Genomic DNA, 26,494 nt, shown 5'->3' with positions numbered 1-26,494 from the left:
TTGTGATAATTTTTCTTATTCGCCATGAACCAAAGGGGCAGAGCTTAACAGCAAAATCCATATTTCCTTACAAAATTTTACCACTTAAAATGTGTTTTAAGTTTCTAAGAATAAAAAAATCATCACAATTGAGATGGGGTGGGTGGGCGGGGTTAATATTTTGCGTTTATTTTCTTAATGTACATTGAATTCTTTAAACAACACGAGCCTCATGTTTTAAATTTCTTGTAAAGGAATAAGAATTGTACAGTTAAGTTTCGCCCTCTTTGTTCACGGCGAATAAAAAAAAATCATCAGAATTGAGATGGGGTGGGTGGGCGGGCCTTCATTTTGCCGTTTTGTTTTAATATGTGTAGACTTCTTTTCACAACATGAAATTTAAAACATGTTTAAAATGGAAAATTTGTATAAGGAAACATCGATTTTGCAATTAGGCTCGGCCCCATGATTGCAAAATCCATATGTCCTTACAAAAATGTACCATTTTTTCAATGTTCTAAGTTTCTTGTGCTGAAAAGACAGCTATGTATATTAAGACAAAAATAGCAAAATATAAGCCCCGCCCACCCGCCCTATCGTAATTCTGATGATTTTTTTAATTGTCGTAAGCTGGGGGGCGGAGCTTAATTGCAAGATCCATATTTGTTTACAAGAATGTACCATTTTAAACATGTTTTAAGTTTTTTTGTTCTGAAAAGACGACTACGTATATTGAGAAAAGAGGGAAAATATAAGCCCCGCCCACCCGCCCTGTCTCAATTGTGATGATTTTTCTTAACAGCAAAATCCATATTTCCTTACAAAATTTTACCATGTTAAATGTGTTTAAAGTTTCTAAGAATAAAAAAATCATCACAATTGAGATGGGGTGGGTGGGCGGGATTAATGTTTTGCGTTTAATTTCTTAATGTACATAGAATTCTTTCAACCACACGATCCTCATGTTTTAAATTTCTTGTAAGGAATAAGAATTGTGCAGTTAAGCTCCGCCCTCTTTGTTCACGGCGAATAAAAAAAATCATCAGAATTGAGATGGGGTGGGTGGGCGGGCCTTCATTTTGCCTTTTTGTTTTAATATCTCTACACTTCTTTTCACAACATGAAATTTAAAACATGTTTAAAATGGAAAATTTGTATAAGGAAATATCGATTTGGCAATTAGGCTCGGACCCATGATTGCAAAATATATATAATATATTCAACAATATTTTGAGGTGACGTTATCAATTTTTTAGGGGGGACGAGCAAATACATTGTTGATCAAAAAATTACCATGCTTATGATAACTTCACGCATTCATTTTTTTTTTGAGCACCCTGTTTAAGCAAATTTAAAAGATATGAATGCAGTGGTAAATATTTTGCACATTTTAGATAGGATTTATTTTGAGATGACGTCATCAATTTTTTGGAGGAGATAAACAAATACATTTTGATTAAAAATTAAATTGCAAAATATTGTTTTATAATTTTAATTTTTTTCCAAAAATCTGGACGTTTTGGGTAAAAACTCAACACGGAGTCATAAACTACATGTGTATGACTACGTTATTTTAAACAATTTAAAACCCATTTTCTTTGTACAATTTTGAAATGGCGTCATCACATTATTGGTGGCGATGATTAGACAAATTTTGGTTCGCGTTTTACCATCTACATGATATTCCTAATATAAATACAAAATTTGACAAAAATCAGCCCAGTTCTTTGGGAGATTATCTGTCTAATAAAAATCAAGACGGCAAACAAACAGACAGACAGACGGAAACGGTAGACTTATTTTTTCGTACTCCAGGGGTCATGAAAGATCGAGAAAACGTAAAAGTAGAGAGTTTGGTCAGAACAATAACCCAAATTTATTTATTCATTCCGTTCCGAAAAATGGTACCACCTTGAAAAAATATTTAACTAGAATGAAATAAATATACGGTTTCGAAAAGCCTAAAAATAGTTGATTAATACATTTCCACATGAGCTCATTGCCTAAACACTGAACTACTCGAAGACCTTCCGCTTTGAACAACCAGAACCTGTATTTTTCACACCTAAACCTACTTCTTGACCACAAAAATCCAAAACCAGTAGTCAAAAACAATCACGACGTACCATGAATCACGTATAATCCACGATTTATTTGCACGCAATATGTTTACCTCAATCTCGAAGACACCGACACCTCCAAATCTCCCTCCCACGAAAATGACGTCACCGCGAAAGAATCGCCAATTTACTAAAACGTCGTCACAATTGCCGGTAATTTGTTTTCGAAACTCGCTGTATAATTGGGGAAAAAATCGCAAATTGGCGTTTTTTCGCGGAACGCCAGAAATAATGACATCTACGCAACGTATTGAAGGCACCACAGGATTCACGGCTCGTGGGCAGGACATTCGTTTGCCATAATGATCATCACCGACTAGTTTGTAGTCGGCACAAGGTCACTGTGATGCAACATTAATGGTGTATGTGCGAGAGGCCATGGTCATGGTGCACTTGTCACTGTCAACCCATGACCAAGAACGTCGCGGATGGGCCGCTTTTGGGGCCAAAATCCGGAATGGGGACCGGAGGATGCGAAACGTGTGGGAAATTCGCGTTAGTTATGGGCTCGCTGTTTGGGTTTGTTCGACCTCAAGACGTAAACACGTGTTTGTCGTTAATGGTCGTTGCGATTTTTTTTCTATGACTGATGGAATTTGTACGAAACCAGTTCAAGTGGACGGAAAGGTTACTTTGTGGTAACAAATGAGAAATGAGCGCCGCACTGGTGCGGTAATGTAAATTAACTCATTACCGCACGAGAACGAAATTGGCGAAATTTATTTTTTTAGTTTCAAGGTGAGATACTAATTTTAATTCCTTGTTTTTTATGGTTCGCTATCGCAATGTCTCCGAGCGTTTTTTGTTCTAGTGCATTTGAATAAAATTTCAGGGACTTTTATACAATGCATGTAAAAAATTTACTCACACAGAATTTTTCTCGCCTTTATAGTATGAGTGTTTCCACACAACGAAGTCATTTCAATTAACTAACGAAAATAAAGCAATAAAAAAATTACGAATATCTAATTAATGATTTTTCAAAATGACGTCATCCATCTTCGCAATTAAAAGTCTGACAGGTTTTAGTTGGCCTGATTTTTTCATATCTAGAGTGAAAACCTAGAAAACCAGTAAACCTGGAAAAATTTTGAAATGACGTCATCAATTTGTAAGTGGGAATGAACCAACAAATATTGCTTAGCGTTTAACAATTTTTAAGTGTTTTTTTTTTAAATCCTTGGATCCAAAGCTAGAAGACTCAAAATTTTATTTTTCATTTCGATATTTTACCATATTTTAATTCTTGCTGTTGAGTACATAAAATGAGTATTCAAAATAATTTTGAAAGTATTATATCTTTATTAATTTTTTCACAGGGAGAAGAAAAACGTCAAGCAAGACAAAAACGTCACCAACAAAACACAAAAAAGATCCCAAAAAAGCGAAAAAGAAGGCAATAAAAAGCAAAAAAAGATAACAGGAGAAAAATGACGACACAAAATATTAAAAAGGCGTCAAAAAAGCAACCAAAAAACGCCAATAATTTGCAAATGAGAGCGAAAAAGAAAAGACCACTAAAAAAATCCAAAAGGCTAGAAAAAAGCGATAGAAAAGTTGAAAAAAAAGCCATAAAAATTAAATACACATAAACCACAGATCCAAAAAAAAACTAGTAAAACTCTGAAAAATGACTAAAAAGGCCACAAAAAGCAACAAGAAAAAGAAACCAAAAAAATGCCTACTAAGGGGAACAAAAAATCGTCAAAAAGGACAATAAAAAAAGCGGGAGAAAAAGTAATAAAAAAGGCAGCAGAAGAAGCGACAAAAAAAACAGAAAAACGGGTCAAAAGATGACAATAAAAGACGACCAAAAAGATGAAAAGCGAAAAACGCAGACAAAAAATGCGTTAAAAAATTTAAAAAAGTGGCAAAAGTTAAAAAAACGACAAAATTTGACAAGTCTTCTAAAAAAAAATCGAAAAAAAGGAGGTGGAAAAAAAAACTCGATATAATAACGACAACCAGGGACGAACAATAGGCATAAAAAGGGCGATAAAAATCGGAATACACTAATAAAGCAAAAATTCAAAAAGCAAATAAAAAAAACGGCAAAAAAACGAAAAAAAGACTACAGAGACAACAAAAAAGGCACGAAAATCGACGAAAATCGGCAAATAAAAAGGGGAATGAAAAGCAAGAAACAAAAACACGCCAAAAAAACGACAAGAAAAACGACATGAAGAAGAACAATAAAAACGAGAACAAAATAACAGAAAAAATAATGAAACAAAACGTTACAAAAAATGGTATTATAAGGAGGACAAAAACGGCAATTAAAAAGGGGGATAAATATGTGACTTATAAAAAAGGCTGCAAAAAGCTGCCAGAAGAGGCAACAAAAGACAGGCCAAAAAATTGCGCTAGAAAAGACAACCAAAAAAAGGCGACATAAGAAGATGAGAATGGAAGACGATCAAAAAGATAAAAGACGAAAAACGCGGTAAAAAATTGGAAAATCGCGAAAACGAGAAACTGAAAAATCGAAAAACCGAGAAATCAAAAAACTGAATCATCGAAAAATCGAAACATGAAAAGCTCGAAACATCGAAATAGCCCAAAATTGAAAAATTAAAAAATGAAAGATTTAAAAACTGATAAAATTTTTCAAGTTCTTGATTTTTAGATTTTTTTGTCTCTTAATTTTTTTCCGTTTCATCAATTTTTCGTTTCTTTAGTTTTTCAAGTATCTATTTTAATTTTTCGTTTCTTGAATTTTTTAAGTTCTTAATTTATAATTTTTCACTTTCTTAATTTTGAGTTTTTCAATTTTTCGATTTTTAACTTCCCCTATTGTTTGATTTTTCGATTGTTCAATTTTTCAAGTTCTTGATATTTTTTTCATTTTCTCGATTTTTTGATTTCGCACATTTTCGATTTTTGAGTTTCTTAAATTTATTCCGTATTATCAATTTTTCGTTTCTTCAGTTTTTCAAGTTTTTCATTTTTATTTTTCAATTTCTCAATTTTACAATTAATATATTTCAATTTTTTCTTTCTTGAATTTTTTAAATTCTTAATTATTTTTCATTCTATTAATTTTTAATTCTTCAATTTTTCGATTTTACGTTTTTTGACCACAATTTTTCGTTTTTTTTTAACTTCCGTTATTTTTTAATTTTTCGGTTGTTCAACTTTTCGTTTTCTCAATTTTTCAGGTTCTTGTATTTTATTTTCCATTCTCTCGATTTTTTGATTCTGCACTTTTTCGATTTTTTAGTTTCTTAAATTTTTTTCCGTTTTACCAATTTTTTATTTTTTTTTTAATTTTTCAAGTTTTTGATTTTAATTAATCAAGTTTTTGATTTTAATTTTTCAAGTTTTTGATTTAAATTTTTAAATTTCTGAACTTTACAATTTTTTGTATTTTAATTTTTCGTTTCTTGAATTTTTTAACTTCTTAATTTATAATTTTTCATTTTCTTAATTTTTAATTTTCCAATTTTTCGATTTTTAACTGCTCCTATTTTTTAATTTTTCGATCGTTCAACTTTTCGTTTTCTCAATTTTTTAAGTTCTTGATTTTTATTTTTCATTTTCTCGATCTTTTGATTTTGTCCTTGATGTTTTTAATTTTAATTTTTCAATTTCCCAATTTCACTATTTTTTTATATTTCAATTTTTCCTTCCTTGAAGTTTTTAAATTCTTAATGTGTAATTTTTCAATTTTTCGATTTTATATTTTTTTGATGGCAATTTTCCGTTTTCTAACTTTCATTATTTTTTTAATTTTTCGTTTTTTCAATTTCTCAAGTTCTTGATTTTTTGATTATGCACTTTTTTGATTTTTTAGTTTCTTAATTTTGTTCCGTTTTATCACTTTTTCGTTTCTTCAGTTTTTCAAGTTTTTAATTTTTATTTTTCAATTTCTCAATTTTACAGTTTTTTTATATTTCAATTTTTCCTTTGTTGAATTTTTTAAATCCTTAATTTATAATTTTTCATTTTTTTCATTTTTAATTCTTCAATTTTTCGCTTTTACGTTTTTTGATGACAATTTTTTGTTTTTATCTTTCCTTATTTTTTAATTTTTCGATTGTTCGTTCAACTTTTCATTTTCTCAATTTTTCAAGTTTTTGAATTTTATTTTTCATTTTCTCGATTTTTGATTTTGCACTTTTTCGATTTTTTTGTTTCTTAATTTTTTTCCGTTTTACCAATTTTTCTTTTTTTTAGTTTTTCAAGTTTTTGATTTTAATTTTTCAATTTCTGAACTTCACAATTTTTTGATGTTTTAATTTTTCGTTTCTTGAATTTTTTAACTTCTTAATTTATAATTTTTCATTTTCTTAATTTTTATTAAGTGCTTGATTTTTATTTTTCATTTTCTCGATCTTTTGATTTTGCTCTTGATGTTTTTAATTTTTATTTTTCAATTACTCAATTTCACAACTTTTTTATATTTCAATTTTTCCTTCCTTGAATTTTTTAATTTCCTAATATGTAATTTTTCAATTTTTCGATTTTACATATTTTTGATGACAATTTTTCGTTTTCCAACTTTCATTATTTTTTTAATTTTTCGTTTTTTCAATTTCTCAAATTCTTGATTTTTATTTTTTATTTTCCCGATTTTCTCTATTTTAGTTCACGATTTTTCATCTATTTTTCAAATCTATGTAAAGGTACTTTGATTTTGAAAAAACCGAAAAATCGGGAAATATAAAACCGAAAAATGGAAAACCTCAAACACTTTCACAACCGGAAAATCTAAAACCGAGAAGTAGAAAAATCGAAAGACTGCGAAATCCAAAAATTAAAAAAATCATAGTATAAAAATTCAAAAAATTAAAGAACTTAAACTTCAAAAAAATCCAAAAAATAATAAATTTAAAATGGAAAAACCTTAAAATAAAAACTCGAAGAATTAAAAAATCCTAAAACTGAAATATCACGAAACTGACAAATCCATTAGATTGAAAAACCGAAAAATCGAGAAATTTAAATATCGAAGAAAAATTGAAAAATCCAAAACTGAATCATAGAAAAAATGAAAAATCGCGAAATCGAATAGACGATAAACCGAAAAATTGAAAATTTAAAATCTGGAAAAATCGAAAAAATTGAAGAACTGATAAACTGAAAGATCGAGGAATCGCTAAATGTGAAAACCAAAATATCGAAAAGTCGAAAAATTGAAGAATTGAAAACAAGAAATGAGAAACTGAAAAATTGTAAAACTGACAAATTCATAAATCGAAAAATCTAAAAATTGAATCACAGAAAAACTGAAAAATCGAGAAATCGAATAGACGATACACCGAAAAATTGAAAAAACTGATAAATCGTTAAAAATATTACAAAAGATAAAAAAGCGCCAAAACGACTAAAAACGACAAAAATGACCAAAAAATGCGTTAAAAAAGTCGACAAAATAGGCGGAAAATGGGATAAACCGCAAATCCAAAAAACAACTAAGGAAGGTGAGATACAGCGAAAAAAATACCAACAAAAAAAAAACTACAAGAAATACGACAACAAAAAAATAACCAAAAATTGCGACAAAAACGTGATTAAAAAAGCGATAAAAAACAGAAGCACTGCCAAAGTTCAACGAATATTACATCTCAGCCTATACTTTTCCATACAAATTTCTACAGGGTGATACAAAAATGACGTATAAGCTCGATGGTACGTTGTTAATAAGGCTCTCAAAAACTCAAAAAAAAAAAATTTTTGAAAATAATAAACTTCAAAGTTGAAGAAATTACTAGAGTGTAAAATTTCCATAAAAATTGTCAAAAATGGCGTCTGTTTTTGAGTTCTTCAGAGCCTTCGTAACAACGCACCATCGAGCTTACATGTCATTTTTGATCACCCTGTATAGTAACATTTTTGAATAACGCGTACTAAACCAATGCTAATATTTTGCCAAATTTTAAAGTAGGTAGTAGGTTTTCAAACAAATGTTTTTTTTTTAACGAAAACACAGATCTATTAAGCTAAAAATATGGATGCTACTAAATCACTTGCGACGTATAAATTTCAGCTCGGAAATTTTTGAATTTTTTGGAACCAATGCTTAGCCAAATTTTCGTTGGCGTTTTACTGTCTAGTCTATAAGTAAATTCTGTCAATAAAATGGCCAACAGACATGCGAAAAAAATAGGATTCCGGTAGCTATGAAAAAAAATTACATTCTGTAAACAATTACACGCAAAATTTTAGAAATATAACTGAAGTACAATAATAGAACTAATGTTGTGCAGATCGTAAACCAATAATAGTTTATTATTAAAATTTCCCAACGTAATGCGATATCTATACCTGGAATATTCAATCCAATATTGGGATTCAGGGGCAAAAACACGTATTTTTCCGTTCGGCAATGGAATACTTGGGGTCATTTTTCCCATCCATCACTATTGTAATTTTTTATCAGAAAACTAAAACGAAAGTAATTCCTCGTACTACTTTGCTATAATAACAACACAAAGTTATTTTAATGATTAACATGACCTAAACTACTTTCCTAATCAATAGCTACATAAAATAATGATCGCAGTTAAAAAAAATTTCCATTATAGACCATGGATAGAAGTGAAGTTTTCATTCATTACGAAAATAGGGTTTCCCACTCATCAATTAGTCATGAATCATTAATGACCCAAAACGATTATTTATAATAACAGTTTTTGTTTAATAAATATCGATAAATGTAACCATAGAACTTTTTCATACGAAAAAATAAATTCTGTATTATTAAAACGAAAAATACGACACCACAAATAGAAAGCTATTTCTTTAGAAAATCGTTAAATAAAAAAAGTGTGATACGACAATGTGAACTAAAGTAGACAATTTTGGACTTTAGTAATAACCTGCGAAAAATATTTTCTACCTGCATTGTCGAAAGAGGATTGTTTATTTATAATTAAATTAAAAAAATAAGGTGGACATCTCCACATTTCGTTGGATGGATACCATTATTAAATTTAATTTAGCTTGCGTGATGAATTGTCCGTGTTATTATAATAATTCGTGTGAAAATCCATATAAACACTATACTACTACATGAAGATTTTTTTTTGTTTAAAAATTCTAAGATTCAAAAAATGAAAAATTTATATCTCCAACTTTCAAATTAGAACTGAACCATCACAATGTATAAATGATTCGCTTAAATCCGCACCTTCAATGTTTGATTTTACAACGTCTATATTTATACTTATGTCCTTGCCACAAGATGAAAATGGACATTATCGGCTCCACTCGTATACATTATTTCAAAAAGAAAAACAAACCTCTCGATCCATATATCGGCAGCTTTGTACCTTTAATTTTACAACCGATTTAGTCCTTGTGCATGGAAATCACCCATAACTGGTCAATCGAGTTCTTATGGGCGTGTTCCTTCCACTCAAAAACTTGACGGTATTGGCAGACTGCATTACTAATCAGAGAAAAATACCGACACAAAAACACAACGATACTGAAACGCATACAAATCAACTTGGATGTTTGATCTGTCATAATCGACCTTCCATTTATTTTTGTGATTTTCTTGCTCACCTGTACACCCCATAGTGTTTCCCGCTCGCCCTGTCCCCACAGATCGAACACAGATGTTTTGAACCGCTGAGGGGATGATTGGGGGGATATGCCGACCCGGAAGAACTCTTATTTGCTGCATTTCCCGAAGGACTCAAGAGGCTCCCGTGTCCCATCGAGAACGAAACCGGACTGTTGGGACCCTGCGGACTGAATTGGCCCAGAGTCGAGGCGTCCGGTTTCATGTCCAGGGGCGACTGCGGAGCTCCCAGACTATTCATGGATAGGTTCTGGTCCAGACTGAGGGCTGAAACAGGAAAAACACGTTTCAAATATTTTTAGAATAGGATTTCTTGTCGAAAACGCGGAATTTCGCGAAAACTTGGAACTAATTCAATGAGGATTGGAATTTCGTCCGCACTGTTTTATTACGCTCGATATCATTATTTTTATGAAACAGTCAGGCTAATTAAAAAAACCACAATTAAAGTCAGGTCACAAGTCAGATCAGGACAAGTTAAGTCAGAATAAGACATGTCAAGATAAGTCAGGTCAAGAGAATAGAGATGAAGATAAGTCAAGTCAAAATGAGGCAGGTCAAGTCAGTTCAGGACACATCAGAACAAGTCTGGTCAGGACAGGGAAGGTCAGAACAAGTCAGGAGGACAAATCAGATCAGGACAGATCCGGTCAAGATAAGTCAGGTCAGGACAAGACATGTCGTGCCAGTAAGTTAAGTTAAGATAAGACAGGTCACGGTAAGTCAGATCACGGTAAGTCAAGTCACAGTAAGTGAGGTCACAGTAAGTCGGGTCATGGGAAGTCAGGTCACGGTAAATCAGCGCACAGTAAGTCAAGTCAGTACAAGTCACATCAAGGCAAGTTAGGTCAAGATAAATCGGGTTAAGACAAGTCGAATCAGGATAAATCGCCACAAGACAAGTCGGAACAAGTCAGGTCAACACAAGTCAACTAAGGATAAGTTATGTCAAGATAAGTCGGGTCAAGGTAAGTCAGGTCAAGATAGGTCAGGTCAAGATAGGTCAGGTCTACATAGATCAGGTCTACGTAGGTCAGGTCTACATAGGCCAGGTCTACATAGGTCAGGTCTACATAGGTCAGGTCAACATAGGTCAAGTCAAGATAAGTCAGGTCAAGATAAATTAGATCAAGCTAAGTCAGGTCAAGACAAGTCAGGTCAAGTCAGGACAAGACAAGTTACGACAAGGTAAGTCAAGTCAAAATAGGTCAAGTCAAGATAAGTCAGGTCAGGTAAGGTCAGGTCAGGTCAGATGAAGTTAGTTCAGTGCAGATCAGAACATGTCTGGTCAGGACAGAGCAGTTGAGAACAAGTCTATTTAGGACAGCTCGGGTCAAGATAAGTCAGGTCAGGATAGGTTAGGTCAGTTTGAGTCGTCATGATAGGTCAAGTCAAGATAAGTCAGTTCAAGTCAGTCAAGTCAGCCAGGTTAAGTCAACATGGGCAAGGTCAGGTCAAGACAGAACAGGTCAAGTCAAAATAACGAAAACAGGTCAGGTCAATGTAAGTCACATCAGGCCAGGCCAGGTAGGTCGTGTCAATAAGTCGGGACAAGGTAAGTTAAGTCATGTCGGGGCAAATTAGGCAGGTTAGGTCAAGTCAGGACAACTCAAGGTAAGTCATGTAGGGTGAATCAAGCCAAGCCAAAATAGGTCAAAATTAGTCAAGTCAGGACAGGCGAAGTCAAGTTAAGTACGGTCAGGTCAGGTCAAGTCAAGATAAGTCAGGTCAAGTCTAGATAAGTCAGGTCAAGTCTAGATAAGTCAGGTCAAGTCAAGATAAGTCAGATCAAGTCAAGATAAGTCAGATCAAGTCAAAATAAGTCAGATCAAGTCAAGATAATTCAGGTCAAGCCAATGAATAAATAAAATTTAATCATTGTTCAATAATCATTAAAACAATGTTAATAAATTGTCACGATTTCCAAAAAAAAAAATGTCCAGTAGTTTCGGCGATTATAACTTTTCAGTTTCTAGATATTTAATTTTTCCATTTTCGGGTTTTCTAATTTTTCAATTATTCGATTGTCCGTTTTTTGGTTTTTCGATTTTTTATTTGCAATTTTTCTATCCAACAACTGTAAGATTTCAAACTTTTTGATTTTATAACTTCTTGGTTATCACTTATTCGGGTTTTTAATTTAAAATTTTAATTTTTAGTCGTTTCAAGTTTAACGATTTTTCAACTTTTAGACAGTTTCATTTTTCGTTTCTTCAATTTTTCGCAGAAATGTTACGTATGTAACGAGGAGGGACATACAGCAAGAAGCATGAAATGTAAAAAATATAAAAAAGCAGTGGAGGAACTGCGGAATAGACAGGCGGAAAGGAAAGTTAGGTACAAAAGAATAAGTGAGAATTCACAATAAGAAGCTATGAGAGTAACACAAACAAACCTAAAAAGAAGCCAATTGGCAACAAACATACTGGAGAAAACTAGTAAAGAAAAGAAAGTCTCAATAATAATAGGACAAGAACCAAATAAAAAATTAGTAAAGAAGAACGATTATCACGACAAAGATAAGGATACTTTTATAAGGGTAGTAGACAAAACGTTCAGAGTGCACAACTGGGGAAAAGGAAAAGGGTTTACATACATAAAAAACGCGGAAAATGTAATTTATTCGGTTTATATTTCACCAAACTGCGAGATAAAAGACTTTACGGACTGCTTGGAGGCACTAGGAACCAGCATAAAAGGGAACAATAAAGGATGTACAGTGATAGGTGGCGATTTCAACGCACATAATACCATATGGGGGTCACAGAAAAATGACGAGAGGGGCGACCTACTCGCCGACTGGATGGCAGAAAACGACCTAGTGGTGCTTAATGACGGCAAGGAACCAACCTTTAAAGTAGGAAAGACGCGCATAGACCTCACTCTCTGCTCGACGAAGCAAAGTAACCTAATAACAAATTGGAAAGTTGAGGTTGACGAAGAAAACTTCAGCGACCACAACAGCATCATGTTCGAACTTATTTCGGCAGAAAAAAAATTAAAACGTACCGAAAAGGGCAGAGCGACTATCGGAAAACAAACGATTAGTGGATGGAAAATGGAAAGAGAAAGGATGAGCACATTCACACAAAATTTTAAAAAGGAGTTGGAAAAAAACAAAAAAGCAAACTACGAAAGCTCACCAAAAACACTAATTTCTGCCATAGTTAAAGCGGGAGATAGATCCTTCAAGAGAAAGAGTCCACCGAAGGGATCCAAAACGCCAGTCTACTGGTGGAACGAGAGCGTCGAAGACGCCCGAAAGAATTGTATCAAACAAAGGAGAAAATTGACGAAGACAAATAAGAAAAAAGACGCTTCCCAAAATGAGAAAGACCAAGAAAACGAAAAATACAGAAGGTTAAAAAAGACCCTAAAGAAAGAGATCCAAAAGGCGAAAGCCAAAGCGTGGCGAAAAACTTGCCACGAGTTAGAAAACGACCCATGGGGAAAAGCCTTCAAAATCGTTACGAACAAATTTAAACTGGCCCCAAGGACTTTTCCAGACGAAGAGACAACGAACAACCAGATATCCAAACTGTTTCCCAGAAGACGCATCACAACGCCGAGTTTACCGACGGTGGACAGGAAGGAAGTACCCCCATTTAAAATGGAAGAACTCAAGCAGGCGGCCCGAGAAACAAAAAACAGAAAAGCACCGGGACCGGACGGCATAACACCTGAAATGGTGAAAGCGATCGTCGAAGAATATCCAGAAGAGATCCTAGACGTCATGAACAAATGTATAATGGATGGAGAATTTCCCAAAATATGGAAGGTAGGTCGTCTAGTGTTATTAGAAAAAGAAAACAAGGGAGACGGGGACGGAAGATCATACCGACCGATCTGCTTATTGGATACATGCGGCAAGCTGTTGGAAAGAATGATCAGAGGCAGACTAGAGGAAAGTATTTCGGAAAGGGGGGGGCTGTACGTTCACCAATACGGATTTCGAAAAAAAAGATCGACGATAGATGCAGTAAGAACGGTGCAAAAAACAGTGGAAGAAATAAAGAAAACTTCCTATAAGCACAGGAAGGTGGCGGTAATGGTGGCGGTAGATATAAAAAATGCATTCAACACGGCCGATTGGAGCATAACTCTGCAAGAACTGGAGAAGAGAAACGTGCAGCCATACCTGATACGAGTAATAAAAAGTTATTTGGAAGACAGATGGATAGAGACAGAGTACGGGGGTATGTTCCAAATGTCATGCGGGGTACCGCAAGGCTCCGTTTTGGGGCCGACATTGTGGAATATTTTCTATGATAGATTGCTGAAAACAAGACTGCCTAAAGGAGTACAGATGATCGCGTTTGCCGACGACCTGGCAATAGTAATCGCGGATAAGGAGAAAGAACTAAAACAAAAAACAGAAACGGCCTACAGGATAGTAAAATCCAAAATAAAAGAATTAAGTTTAGAGCTAGCAGAGCACAAAACAGAGGCCGTGCTTCTACAGGGCAGGCGTAAGCTAAAAGTCATCGAGCTAAATTTAGAAGAAGGTGCACCCCCGCTGAGGACAAGCGAACAGATTCGATATTTAGGCGTTACGATCGACAGGGATACGAAAATGGTAGCGCACGTCAGAGACGCAACCAAGAGAACGGACAAGATAGTCAATAACCTGAAAAGAATAATGGTAAATATCGGGGGGCCAAGGTCATCCACTAGAAAGATCATAGCAACGGCGGCACTCTCCACCCTGCTGTATGGATGCGAGACATGGCACGAAGTACTCAGATGGGGCTGCTACAGAAATCTTCTGAATAAAACAAGCCGAAGGATAGCTATTATGATAAGCAGTGGTTATCGCACGATCTCGACGAACGCACTATTCGTCATAGCCGGCATGATGCCAATAGATCTGAAAGTACGGAGAAGATGTCAAGTGTACGAAAGAGGGAAAGAACACAGAGGGGAAATTGAAAAGGAAGTGTTTAAAGAATGGCAAAATAGATGGGATAAGGCAGAAGGCGAAACAGCAGGATGGACCAGAAGATTAATCCCAGATCTTCAGAAGTGGGCAAATAGAAAGCATGGAGAGATAAATTATTATGTAACGCAGATGCTCTCGGGGCACGGAAACTTTGCGAAACAAAGACAAAGAATCGCGAAGAGCGAAACGAGCGAATGCTGGTACGGGTGTGGAGAAGAAGACACAGCAGAGCACACACTTTTTGCTTGCTTAAAATGGCAAAACGAGAGAAGAAAACTGGAAGATCAAATAGGTAAAAGAATTGAAGATAAGAACCTCGTCGAAACAATGCTCGAAAGTAAGGACAAATGGACAGAAATAGAGAACTTCATGCGGAAAATAATAGAAGAAAAGGCCAAATATGAAAGAGAGAACTTAGATGAGAAAGACATTTTAGATAACTAGAAAAAAAGCGAGAAAAAAAAAAAGAAAAGAAGTACCAAACAAAAAACAAAAAACGAAGAAATCGGCGACCAACCACCCCCCTGAAGTAATGCTAACGCGGTTCCGGGGGGGTAGGAGAACAGCTGGTCGAGAAAGGGGTTTTAGTCGGTAAAAGTCCGACACTACCAGAGACGATCGAACCTAAGTCTCTGGTGCCCATGAGGGTTTCCCCTTTCACAGAAAAAAAAAAAAAAAAAAAAAAAAAGGTCTACATAGGTCAGGTCAACATAGGTCAAGTCAAGATAAGTCAGGTCAAGATAAATTAGATCAAGCTAAGTCAGGTCAAGACAAGTCAGGTCAAGTCAGGACAAGACAAGTTACGACAAGGTAAGTCAAGTCAAAATAGGTCAAGTCAAGATAAGTCAGGTCAGGTAAGGTCAGGTCAGGTCAGATGAAGTTAGTTCAGTGCAGATCAGAACATGTCTGGTCAGGACAGAGCAGTTGAGAACAAGTCTATTTAGGACAGCTCGGGTCAAGATAAGTCAGGTCAGGATAGGTTAGGTCAGTTTGAGTCGTCATGATAGGTCAAGTCAAGATAAGTCAGTTCAAGTCAGTCAAGTCAGCCAGGTTAAGTCAACATGGGCAAGGTCAGGTCAAGACAGAACAGGTCAAGTCAAAATAACGAAAACAGGTCAGGTCAATGTAAGTCACATCAGGCCAGGCCAGGTAGGTCGTGTCAATAAGTCGGGACAAGGTAAGTTAAGTCATGTCGGGGCAAATTAGGCAGGTTAGGTCAAGTCAGGACAACTCAAGGTAAGTCATGTAGGGTGAATCAAGCCAAGCCAAAATAGGTCAAAATTAGTCAAGTCAGGACAGGCGAAGTCAAGTTAAGTACGGTCAGGTCAGGTCAAGTCAAGATAAGTCAGGTCAAGTCTAGATAAGTCAGGTCAAGTCTAGATAAGTCAGGTCAAGTCAAGATAAGTCAGATCAAGTCAAGATAAGTCAGATCAAGTCAAAATAAGTCAGATCAAGTCAAGATAATTCAGGTCAAGCCAATGAATAAATAAAATTTAATCATTGTTCAATAATCATTAAAACAATGTTAATAAATTGTCACGATTTCCAAAAAAAAAAATGTCCAGTAGTTTCGGCGATTATAACTTTTCAGTTTCTAGATATTTAATTTTTCCATTTTCGGGTTTTCTAATTTTTCAATTATTCGATTGTCCGTTTTTTGGTTTTTCGATTTTTTATTTGCAATTTTTCTATCCAACAACTGTAAGATTTCAAACTTTTTGATTTTATAACTTCTTGGTTATCACTTATTCGGGTTTTTAATTTAAAATTTTAATTTTTAGTCGTTTCAAGTTTAACGATTTTTCAACTTTTAGACAGTTTCATTTTTCGTTTCTTCAATTTTTCGATGCAACAACTTTTATATTTTACAATTTTTAGATACGTATTTTAATTTTTCGACGTAACATTTTCTTTAATTTTTCAGTTTTTGCAGTTTTTTGATTTTTTGAATTTTCATACATTCTATTATCCGATTTTTTGTTTTTTAGCTTTTATTTTGAATTTTTAATTTAAATTTAAATTGTATTTTCTCAATTTTCACATACGTGTTATAATTTTTCGTTTTATCAGTATAAATTTTTAAGTATTTTCATTTTTCGTTTCATTGATTTTTCAAATAAACTTTTGAATTTTACAATTATTAACTATATGTATATAAACTTTTCTTTCTCGGTTTAACAGTTTTTAATTTTTCTACTTTCGAAATTTTGAATTTTGAATTTTAAATTTTTTATTTTCAACAATTAAATTTTACAATTTTTGGATATCTTAATTTTTCGACTATACAATTTTTTTACTTACAACTTTTTAAATTTTTTGATATTTTTGTTTTTCGATATTTGATTTTTCCATTTTTCGTTTCTTAATTTTTCAATTATTATCCGTTTTTTGGTTTTTCGATTTTTATTTTCCAATTTTTCTATTTAACAAGTTTCCGATTTACAATTTTTCTATTATATAACTTCATGGTTATCAATTATTTGGGTTTTCAATTTAAAATTTTTGATTTATCAACTTTCGAATTTTTTGGTTATTTGATTCATATTTTTTAATTTTTTTGGATTTTACAATTTGAAATTTCTCAATTTTGAAATATTTTAATTTTCAGTTTATTCAAAATTTCAGTTTAACGATTTTTCAACTTTTAGATATTTTCATTTTTCGTCTTTTCTTCAATTTTTCGATTCAACATTTTCTCGAATTTTTCAGTTTTTTCAGTTTTTTTAATTTTTCGATTTTTCAATCTTTCTGTTGTTCGATCTTTTGTTTTTTGACTTTTATTTTGCACTTTTTCGAATTCTTTATTTACATTTAAACTGTAATTTCTCAATTTTCAAATATTTTACAATTTTTACTTTCATATATTTTCATTTATCGGTTTAACAATTTTTGAATTTTTCTAGTTTCGAATTTTGGATTTTGGATTTTAAATTTTTTATTTTTCAACTATTGAATATTAATTTTTCGAATAAACAATTTTTTGACTTACAACTTTTGAACTTCTTGATTTTTCACATTCTTGACATTTCAGTTTTTCGTTTCATCAATTTTTCCATTTTTCGTTTGTTTCAATTACTTCATTGTCCTTTTTTGGTTTATCGATTTTTAATTTGCAATTTTTGTATTTAACAATTTTCCGATTTACAAATTTTTGATTTATCAACTGTCGAATTTTTTGGTTATTTGATTTATGTTTTTCAAATTTTTCGTTTTTTACATTTTTTCGATGCAAGAGCTTTTATATTTTCTAATTTTTAGATACATATTTTAATTTTTCGATTTTTCAATCATTCTATTGTCCGATTTTTTGTTTTTTGACTTTTATTTTGCACTTTTTCGAATTTTTTATTTACATTTAAATTGTAATTTCTCAATTTTCAGATAAGTATGTATTTTCATCTTTGGTTTCATTAATTTCTCGAATAAACTTTTAAATTTTACGATTATTAACTACATATATATTTATTTTTCAGTTTCACCGTTTTTAATTTTTCTATTTTCGAAATTTTAAATTCTATTTTTTTATTTTCAACTATTCAATTTTACAATTTTTAGATATTTTAATTTTTCGACGAAACAATTTTTTAACTCGACTTTTGAATTTTCTGATTTTTCAATTTTTTGATATTTTAGTTTTTCGTTTCATCAATTTTTCAGTTTCTCGATATTTAATTTTTCCATTTTTCGCTTCTTAATTTATCAGTTATTCAGTTATCCGTTTTTGATCTTTAATTTGCAATTTTTCTATTTTACAAGTTTCCGATTTTCAATTTTTCGATTTTATTAACTTTTTGGTTATTAATTATTCAGGTTTTTAATTTAAAATTTTTGATTTATCAACTTTCGAATTTTTTGGTTATTTGATTCATATTTTTCAAATTTTTCGAATTTTACAATTTGAAATTTCTCAATTTTAAAGTACATATTTTAATTTTCATGTAACATTTTCTTGTTATTTCAGTTTTCAATCGATCTTTCAATCATTCTATTGTCCGATTTTTTGTTTTTTGAGTTTTATTTTGCACTTTTAAGATTTTTTTTTAATTTAAATTATAATTTCTCAATTTTCAGATACGCATTTTAATTTTTCGTGTTATCAATTTTTTAATTTTCAAGTATTTTCATTTTTCGTTTTATTAATTTTTCGAATGAACTTTTGAATTTCACAATTTTTAACTACATACATATTTTTATTTATCGGTTTCACAATTTTTTTAATTTTTCTACTTTCGAATTTTGAATTTTCCGATTTCACAATTTTTTGATATTTTAATTTTCCGTTTCATCAATTTTTCAATTATTCGATTGTCCAATTTTTGGTTTTTCGATTTTTACTTTGCAATTTTTCTGTTTTACAAGTTTCCGATTTCCAATTTAAAAATTTTGATTAGTCAACTTTCGAATTTTTTGGTTATTTGATTTATATTTTTCAAATTTTTCGGATTGGACAATTTGAAATTTCTCAATTTTGAGGTTATTTTGATTTTCAGTTTTTTCAGTTTTTCGGTTGAACGATTTTCCAACTTTTAGGTATTTTCATTTTTCGTTTTTTCAATGTTTCGCTGCAACAACTTTTATATTTTATAATTTTTTTTATTTGCAATTTTTCTATTTTACAAGTTTCCGATTTCCAATTTTTCGATTTTATAACTTCTTGGTTATCAATTATTCGGGTTTTAATTTAAAAGTTTTGATTTAACAACTTTCGAATTTTTTGGTCATTTGATTCATATTTTTCAAATTTTTCGGATTTTACAATTGGAAATTTCTCAATTTTAAAGTATGTATTTTAATTGTCAGTTTTTTCAATTTTTCAGTTTAAAGATTTTTCAACTTTTAGATATTTTCATTTCTCGTTTTTTCAATTTTTCGATTTTTCAATCATTCTATTGTCCGATTTTTTGTTTTTTGACTTTTATTTTGCACGTTTTAATTTTTTTTTAATTTAAATTGTAATTTCTCAATTTTCGGATACGTATTTTAATTTTTCGTTGTATCATTTTTTTTATTTTCAAGTACATATTTTCATTTTTCGTTTTATTAATTTTTCGAATGAACTTTTGAAATTTACAATTTTTAACTACATACACATTTTTATATTGGTTTAACAATTTTTTAATTTTTCAACTTTCGAATTTTGGATTTTAAATCTTTTATCTTTCAACTATTGAATTTTAATTTTTCGACTAAACAATTGTTTGACTTACAACTTCTGAATTTTTTGATATTTTAGTTTTTCGTTTCATCAATTTCAGTTTCTCGATATTTAATTTTTCCATTTTTCGTTTCTTAATTTGTCAATTATTCCATTATCCGTTTTTGGGTTTTCCGATTTCCAATTTAAAATTTTTCGTTTGTCAACTTCGAATTTTTTGGTTATTTCATTTACATTTTTCAAATTTTTCAGATTTCACAATTTAAACTCTCAATTTTGAGGTTATTTTAGTTTTCAGTTTTTTAGTTTACCGATTTGCAAATTTTAGATATTTTCATTTTTCGTTTTTTTCAATTTTTCGATGCAACAACTTTTATGTTTACCGATTTTCAGATACATATTTTAATTTGTCGATTTTTCATTCATTCTATTGTCCGATTTTTTGTTTTTTAATATTTAATTTGCACTTTTTCGAATTTTTTTCTCTATTTTTTTTAATCAAGTAAAAATGAAAGTGTTTTATATCATTGTAATCGCAATTTAACGTATTACCAGAATCCATTAAATATATAAGTGGCAATTTAAACAAAAAATAGTCATACTCATATTTAACTCAAATTAAAAAATAATGCCGTTGACAGAATTTCAAAATCTATCCGTTCTCAAGATATTAATTAGGCCGAAGATTTTTACTTGAGACACCCTGTATATTAAAATTAAAAATAATACTGTGTCAACGGAATTTAGTAAAATTAGATGTCCATTTTTAATTTAATGAATAAAATCAATTGAATCATTTATTAGTTTTCAATCATCCTGTAAAAAATTTCCAAAAAAATTGTCTCCAGTAGTTTCGGTGATTACTTAAAAATCACCAACACGACAAACGGAAACGGAGGACCTACTTTTTCATATTCTAGGCGGAGTGAGAAACGTCGATAAAAATGAAATTAGTACTCGGGTTAGTAAAGTCAATTAAAATCAAGGCGCATTCATACACCACACGTCCAAGACCATGCTAAGAAGTCAAAATTGCTGTCGTAAAATTTTACTAACACACTAAAAATCAGAATAGAAAATGAAATATCAAGACCAAATTTTCGTACACAGATGTAAGGTCGCAGAAAATTAATAAATTCGAATCAAATGTTGTCGGAGCGACGAAAATGAAAATCCTCAAAACGTAATATTTAAAAAAATCTCGTTTGAACCTCCCTTTCATACATCCTCAAAATTAAAATCGAGCACAAAACGAGAAAGTTATTGCTCGAAAATTACATGACTTTTCCAGGGACGCTTTGATCTTCGAACACGCGCAAATTATCCCCAACGACGCCGTCCCCGATCTTCTTCCCGATTTCCTCCGCCTTCCCACAGGACGTAGACAAGGTGAAAACCGAATTTCGAAAGCCGAATCGATATCGTATAATCGCGAAACGAATCTCCCAGACAAGATTGCTCTTATTATCTCTTTTTTAATTTTGTTCCAGGCAACGAAATAATCACACAAATTACCGCCTTCTCTTGAAAACATCGCCGAATCGACGGCGGCAGCGGCAGCAGGAGCCAGCAACAATTTCTTATTTATTATTATACTGATTTGACCTGCAGACGACTTTTGTTCAAGGTTTCAACGTAAACACGCTATAGTAAAACTAGATATGTTAGGAAGCGGCAAACTATCATTAAAATTAACATTCAAAGAAAACAAAACCTGCCAAGGTCGCGTACGTAAAAATAAAGTATCCGGCGAGGATTTTTGCCAGGCGGAGCTTCGGGTTTTAATAACGGAAAAGGCTTTTCTTGCCTGCAATTACCATGATTTATTCGCGAGCTGATTTACTGTTATGGTGACACATCGCGAGGAAAACGAGCGTCGTGGAATTTTTTTCGGCTCGTGCAAACAAAGAGTCCGGGGAAAAAATCCTGAAGGTTACCGAAACACAAACGAAACGGAGGAGGCGATCGTAAAAATTATACGACCCAAACAAATGCCATCCGAGGAGATTAATTCGGATGACATTTGGGCCAGCGGGCAAGAATTGGCACAAGAGTCGTGGCCTGGAAGCACTTAAAAACGTATAACTTTCCGAGGAACGCCGCTTTTATGCGATTTTTGTTTGCTTTGTTTTTATTGGGACAAGCTGTGTTTTTCGTACGCAGACACAATGACTATTTTTGGGCTAAAGAAATAAATAAATGTGGGCCGGAAGTTCTTGTTCGACAAAATTGGCGCCAATTCGACACGCACGAGCTTCTCTGGATTATAATATAATAGAGGCGATTTTCGACATTTATGTGAATATCCGCCGATTTTTTCATTAATAAAATCAAGGTCCTCCATTGCGTGATGGTTGCAAAATACGAAAAATATACACTTACTTAATTTTCAAAAAGCAAAAAAGTCAAAAAGAATCTGTCATTGCATTTTAAATAAGAGTTTGCCGCTTCCTTATTTCACATTTTCACACTTAAGCTAGGTTATGACTGACATTTACGACAGACGACTAGTAGGCGTTAATCATCACAACGAGGCGGCACAGTTCAGGAGAATTCAAAGCCAACTTGATGTACAATTTTTGATTTTGGTTTAAATGTTTTTAAAAAAATTAGAAATAATAATATAAACACACTGCTTATAAAAAAGTTCTAATTATAATAACAAGAGCACAATAATCGTAAATTTATGTATTTAAAAGACATAAAACGGTGCTAAAAGAGTCACTAATTAACTATAGCTCCTAAACAGACTTTTATTACTATATATCTATTTTTAAGACCTCCGTAATGCTACAACGCCTGACGAGAATTAAATATAATCCAACCTGAAACTAGGTATTAAAGAATTAAGAAAACGTTGAAGCGAAGCAAATCTCATAAATGTGGAATTTAAATTAGTTATAAACTAATTCATAAACTTGGTCAGTAATAACATTAATTAAACCATTAATACACAACGTCAAACAACAACCACGATCAAATTTAATAAATGAAAAAGGTGAAGGTTTTAATTAAGCAATAAATTCAGTGTTGCAAATACTAATGACATTTTATTTTACAACTACCGATAATGTTAAACAAAATAAAACAAATAATAAACACGTTTTCGGGTCTTCGGATGATGTTCGGAGGAATTTTCACCTTGAATAATTTAGTCTGTTGGCGAAATTTGGAGACGAGTCAAACTAGGACATTTTTTTTTAATGCGAAAATTAAAATTGATTTAAATTGACGTTAACGCGAAAGGCGAAAGAAGTTGGTACTTTCGTAATTAAGTTTTGAATAATTGGGTGTCCGGGATGAAAATTTAGGCTTCTAATTTAATTTTCGAAAGTTGAAATTTCCCGAAAGAAAATTTTTCTTAAATCTCATCAAAATAAGTTGCGGAATTCATTACTGGTTTTATTAAACCAGATTTTAGAAACAATTGAAGAACACTTAAAAATAATATACTCCAGGTTATTTTTGAGGATCATCATTCATCAAAAACTAAAACAAAAATTTAGTAGGAAGGTGTCAACTCTGAAAACCGTTTTTGGAAAAAGATTAGATTAGATTTTAGTTATTTTTTGTCTTTACTAAATTTCATGCACCACTTAATAATACACATTTTTGGAAAAGTTTATAAACTTGTGTTATTTTATTAGCATTCAGAACACTTAAGGTACATTTAGAATTAACAAAAAAGACTTAATGATTTTCGAATTCTTTGGGTGTTTTTTTTTCCGGACCAATATTGAATAACTTTGATCAAATTCAGTTTTCTTTTGTTTTTTGAAAAAGTAAGATTTTCGATTTGTTATTACAATTTAAAAACTGAATTTTCCCAAATTTCCTTTTTTTACACATTAATTTTTTGAAAAATTTCTTTTAGTCTGAGATATTCATAGAATTTTATAAAATTTTCAACAAAAAAAAAAACACCGAAAAATAAAAAATATTCCAACCGCTTTTTTTACCTTAAACGATTAGAGAAAAAATAGGAATGTGCCAAATTTGGAAACATTTTTGGAAAAATTAGAAAATGTTCAGTTTGAGAGCTTTTTCGAAAGGTTTGTAATCTTGCGTTATTTTGTAAAATGAACTTCATTTTTTCAGTGTTTTTTTCTGATGACTAAAATCGAACAATTCCGATCAACATTCTGAAATTTTTTTTGATCTTTTGAAAAAGTAGACTTTTTAATTTATTTGTAGTACAGGCAATTTAAAAATATAATTTTCTCAAATTCCATTATTCATATTGTAAACTATACATTTTAGTTATTTTTTGAATTCTAACTAAATTTTATGTACTACTTAACAAACATTAAATTTCGTCAAAATTTTTGGGCTTGACTTCTATGAAGGTTTACACAATTTTCACTAATTTCAAAAATCGAAAATATTATTACAATACAAATTTGAGAAAGTGTCCACATTGAAACCAACTGTTGGAAAAATGTATGAAAATATGTTTCGATTTTTGGATTTTGCAATTTTTCGATTTGCAATTTTTGTTGATTCTTTATTTCCTTTGTTTTTTCAATTACTCGATCTTTCAATATTTTGATTTTTTTTAATATTAATTATTTCAATTTTTCGATTTGTGATTTTGTCACTTTTTTCTTCTTCAATTTTTGAGATTTTGCAATTTTTTATTTAAAATTTCCCAAGTTTTCAATTTTTCGTTTCGGTTTTCTATTTTCTTCATTTTTTCACTTTTTCGATTTTTTAATATTCCCATTTTATATATTTTTTTTCAATTTCAATTTTTCATTTCTTTAACTTTTACAATTTTTGCATTTTTTTTTTTGTTTCTTCAATTTTGCAATATTCAACTTTCCGAGTTTTCATTTTTCATTCAATTTTCAAGTTTTTCGAACTTCCAACTTTTGGATGTTTCAATTTTTAGATTTGGGAATTTTTCGACTTGCAGTTTCACAACATTCCATATTTCGGTTGTTGTTTTAATTTTATACTATTTCGTTTCTTCAATGTGAAATTTTTCAATTTTTGGATTTTTCAATTTTTCGATTTTTCAATTTTCGATTTACAATTTTTCAAGTGTTCTTTTAAATATGTAATTATTATGTTTTTTAATGTTTCACTTTTTCAACTTTGCTATTTTTGGATTTTTCCATTTTTCAATTTGCCGATTTTTAATGGATTTTCGAGAATTAATTTTCCAATTTTTCGATTTTTCAATGTTAGTTTTTCGACTTTACAATTTGGACAATTCTATAAATTTTCGATTTCACAATTTTTGGGATTTTACTAATTTTTCAATTCGATTTGTTTTTTCTTTCCATTTTTCGGATTAATTTTTTCGATTTTTAGTTTTGCAATGCTTCAATTTTTCGTTTCTACAGTTCTTCGATTTGCAATCTTACGATTTTCCACATTTTCATTTTCATTAGTTCAATTTCAATTTTCGAATCAAAATTTTTCAATTTTTGGATTTTTCGGTTCTTCGATTTTTCAACTTTTAGATTTTTTTTATTCGTTTTTTCAATTTTAGATTTTTCAATTTTTCGTTTCTTCCATTTCTGATTTGCAAATTTTCAAATTTTCATGTTAAATAGGTAATTATTATAATTTTTGAAATGTTTCACTTTTTCTAATTTACTATTTTACAATTTTTCCATTTATCATGGATTTTGAACTTTTTCATTTATTCAATATTTCAATTTGCCGATTTTTAATAAATTTTTAATTTTTCAGTGTCATGAAATGTAATTTTTGAATTTTTCGATTTTTCAATGTTAGTTTTTCGACTTTAAAATTTGGACAATTTTATAAATTTTCGATTTCACAATTGTTGGGTTTTCTAATTTTTCGATTCGATTGTTTTTTTCTTCTTTCCATTTTTTCGATTAGTTTTTTCTACTTTTAGTTTTGCAATGTTTCAATTTTTGTTTCTTCAGTTTCTCGATTTTTCAACTTTTAGAATCAAAAAACGGGAAACTTGAAAAAACGAAAAAGTAAAAAATGTAAACTTTGAAAAATCTAAAAATTGGGACTCAAGAACTTAAAACATTAAAAAATCGAAATATTAAAAATTGGAAATCCAAAAATTCCAAAACTGAAAATTTGATTGTTTAAAAAAAAACTAAAAAAAAAACTGTAAATCTTAATTTTTCGTACAAAAACTTTTATATTTTAATTACATTTTAACTTCTTACAAAATATCAATCACGATTTGACAAACATTAAATTTTTCCTTCGAGAGTGACATTTTAGTGGAATTTTACAGTTTTCAAACATCTGAAAAAATCGATAACCTGTATCACTTTTCGCCGACCCCCCTAGCACTACGCCCTTGCTCCCACAACCAAAACAAACCTACATTTATAATTAGCTCGAAAAACACCAACTAATCTAACTAAAAACAAAATTAACAGTAATAACCTTGCGTACATTTATCGCCACAATAGTAAACACAATTAAAACTCTCTTATCACCAATCTAACCTTCCTCAGTTTCAATACCCCGCGGAACGAAAGCGAAACGACCGTCTTAAAACAATTTCCATTCCGCCAACATTTTCGTTTTTCCAGCGAAAAGCCCCTTATCAATCCAACCTTGACAACCACGGCGCCTTTATGCAAATTCCACCTCAAATCACGACTCTTATCACACATACGTCGTATCTACGTACCGCTTTCAATTTCATTTAAATTTCAACGTTCCCCGTATTGATTTTCCTCGCTTTAAATTCATGTGCGTTTCACATCCGAATTTCTGATATCTACCAAGTCTACAACACTCCATCATTCCCGGAATAATTTCGC

General features: G+C 31.1%; 1 protein-coding gene across 1 annotated transcript in view; it reads right to left on the bottom strand.

The window, feature by feature from the left end:
* The window catches only part of LOC135130877 (retinoic acid receptor RXR-alpha-B), a 101,367-nt gene that overhangs the window by 63,258 nt on the left and 11,615 nt on the right, over positions 1 to 26,494 (bottom strand). Inside the window, exon 2 of the mRNA XM_064058327.1 lies at positions 9,612 to 9,897. Coding sequence (XP_063914397.1) covers positions 9,612 to 9,897 — 286 coding nt within the window. The remainder of the gene's footprint in view (positions 1 to 9,611; positions 9,898 to 26,494) is intronic.

The sequence above is a fragment of the Zophobas morio genome, unplaced genomic scaffold (genome assembly GCF_036711695.1).
Source record: "Zophobas morio isolate AGI-343-1 ecotype UQ-CSIRO unplaced genomic scaffold, CSIRO_AGI_Zmor_V1 ptg000018l, whole genome shotgun sequence".
Taxonomy (NCBI): domain Eukaryota; kingdom Metazoa; phylum Arthropoda; class Insecta; order Coleoptera; family Tenebrionidae; genus Zophobas; species Zophobas morio.
Note: the sequence above shows the minus strand (reverse complement) of the source record. Positions and strands in the feature narration are given on the sequence as shown.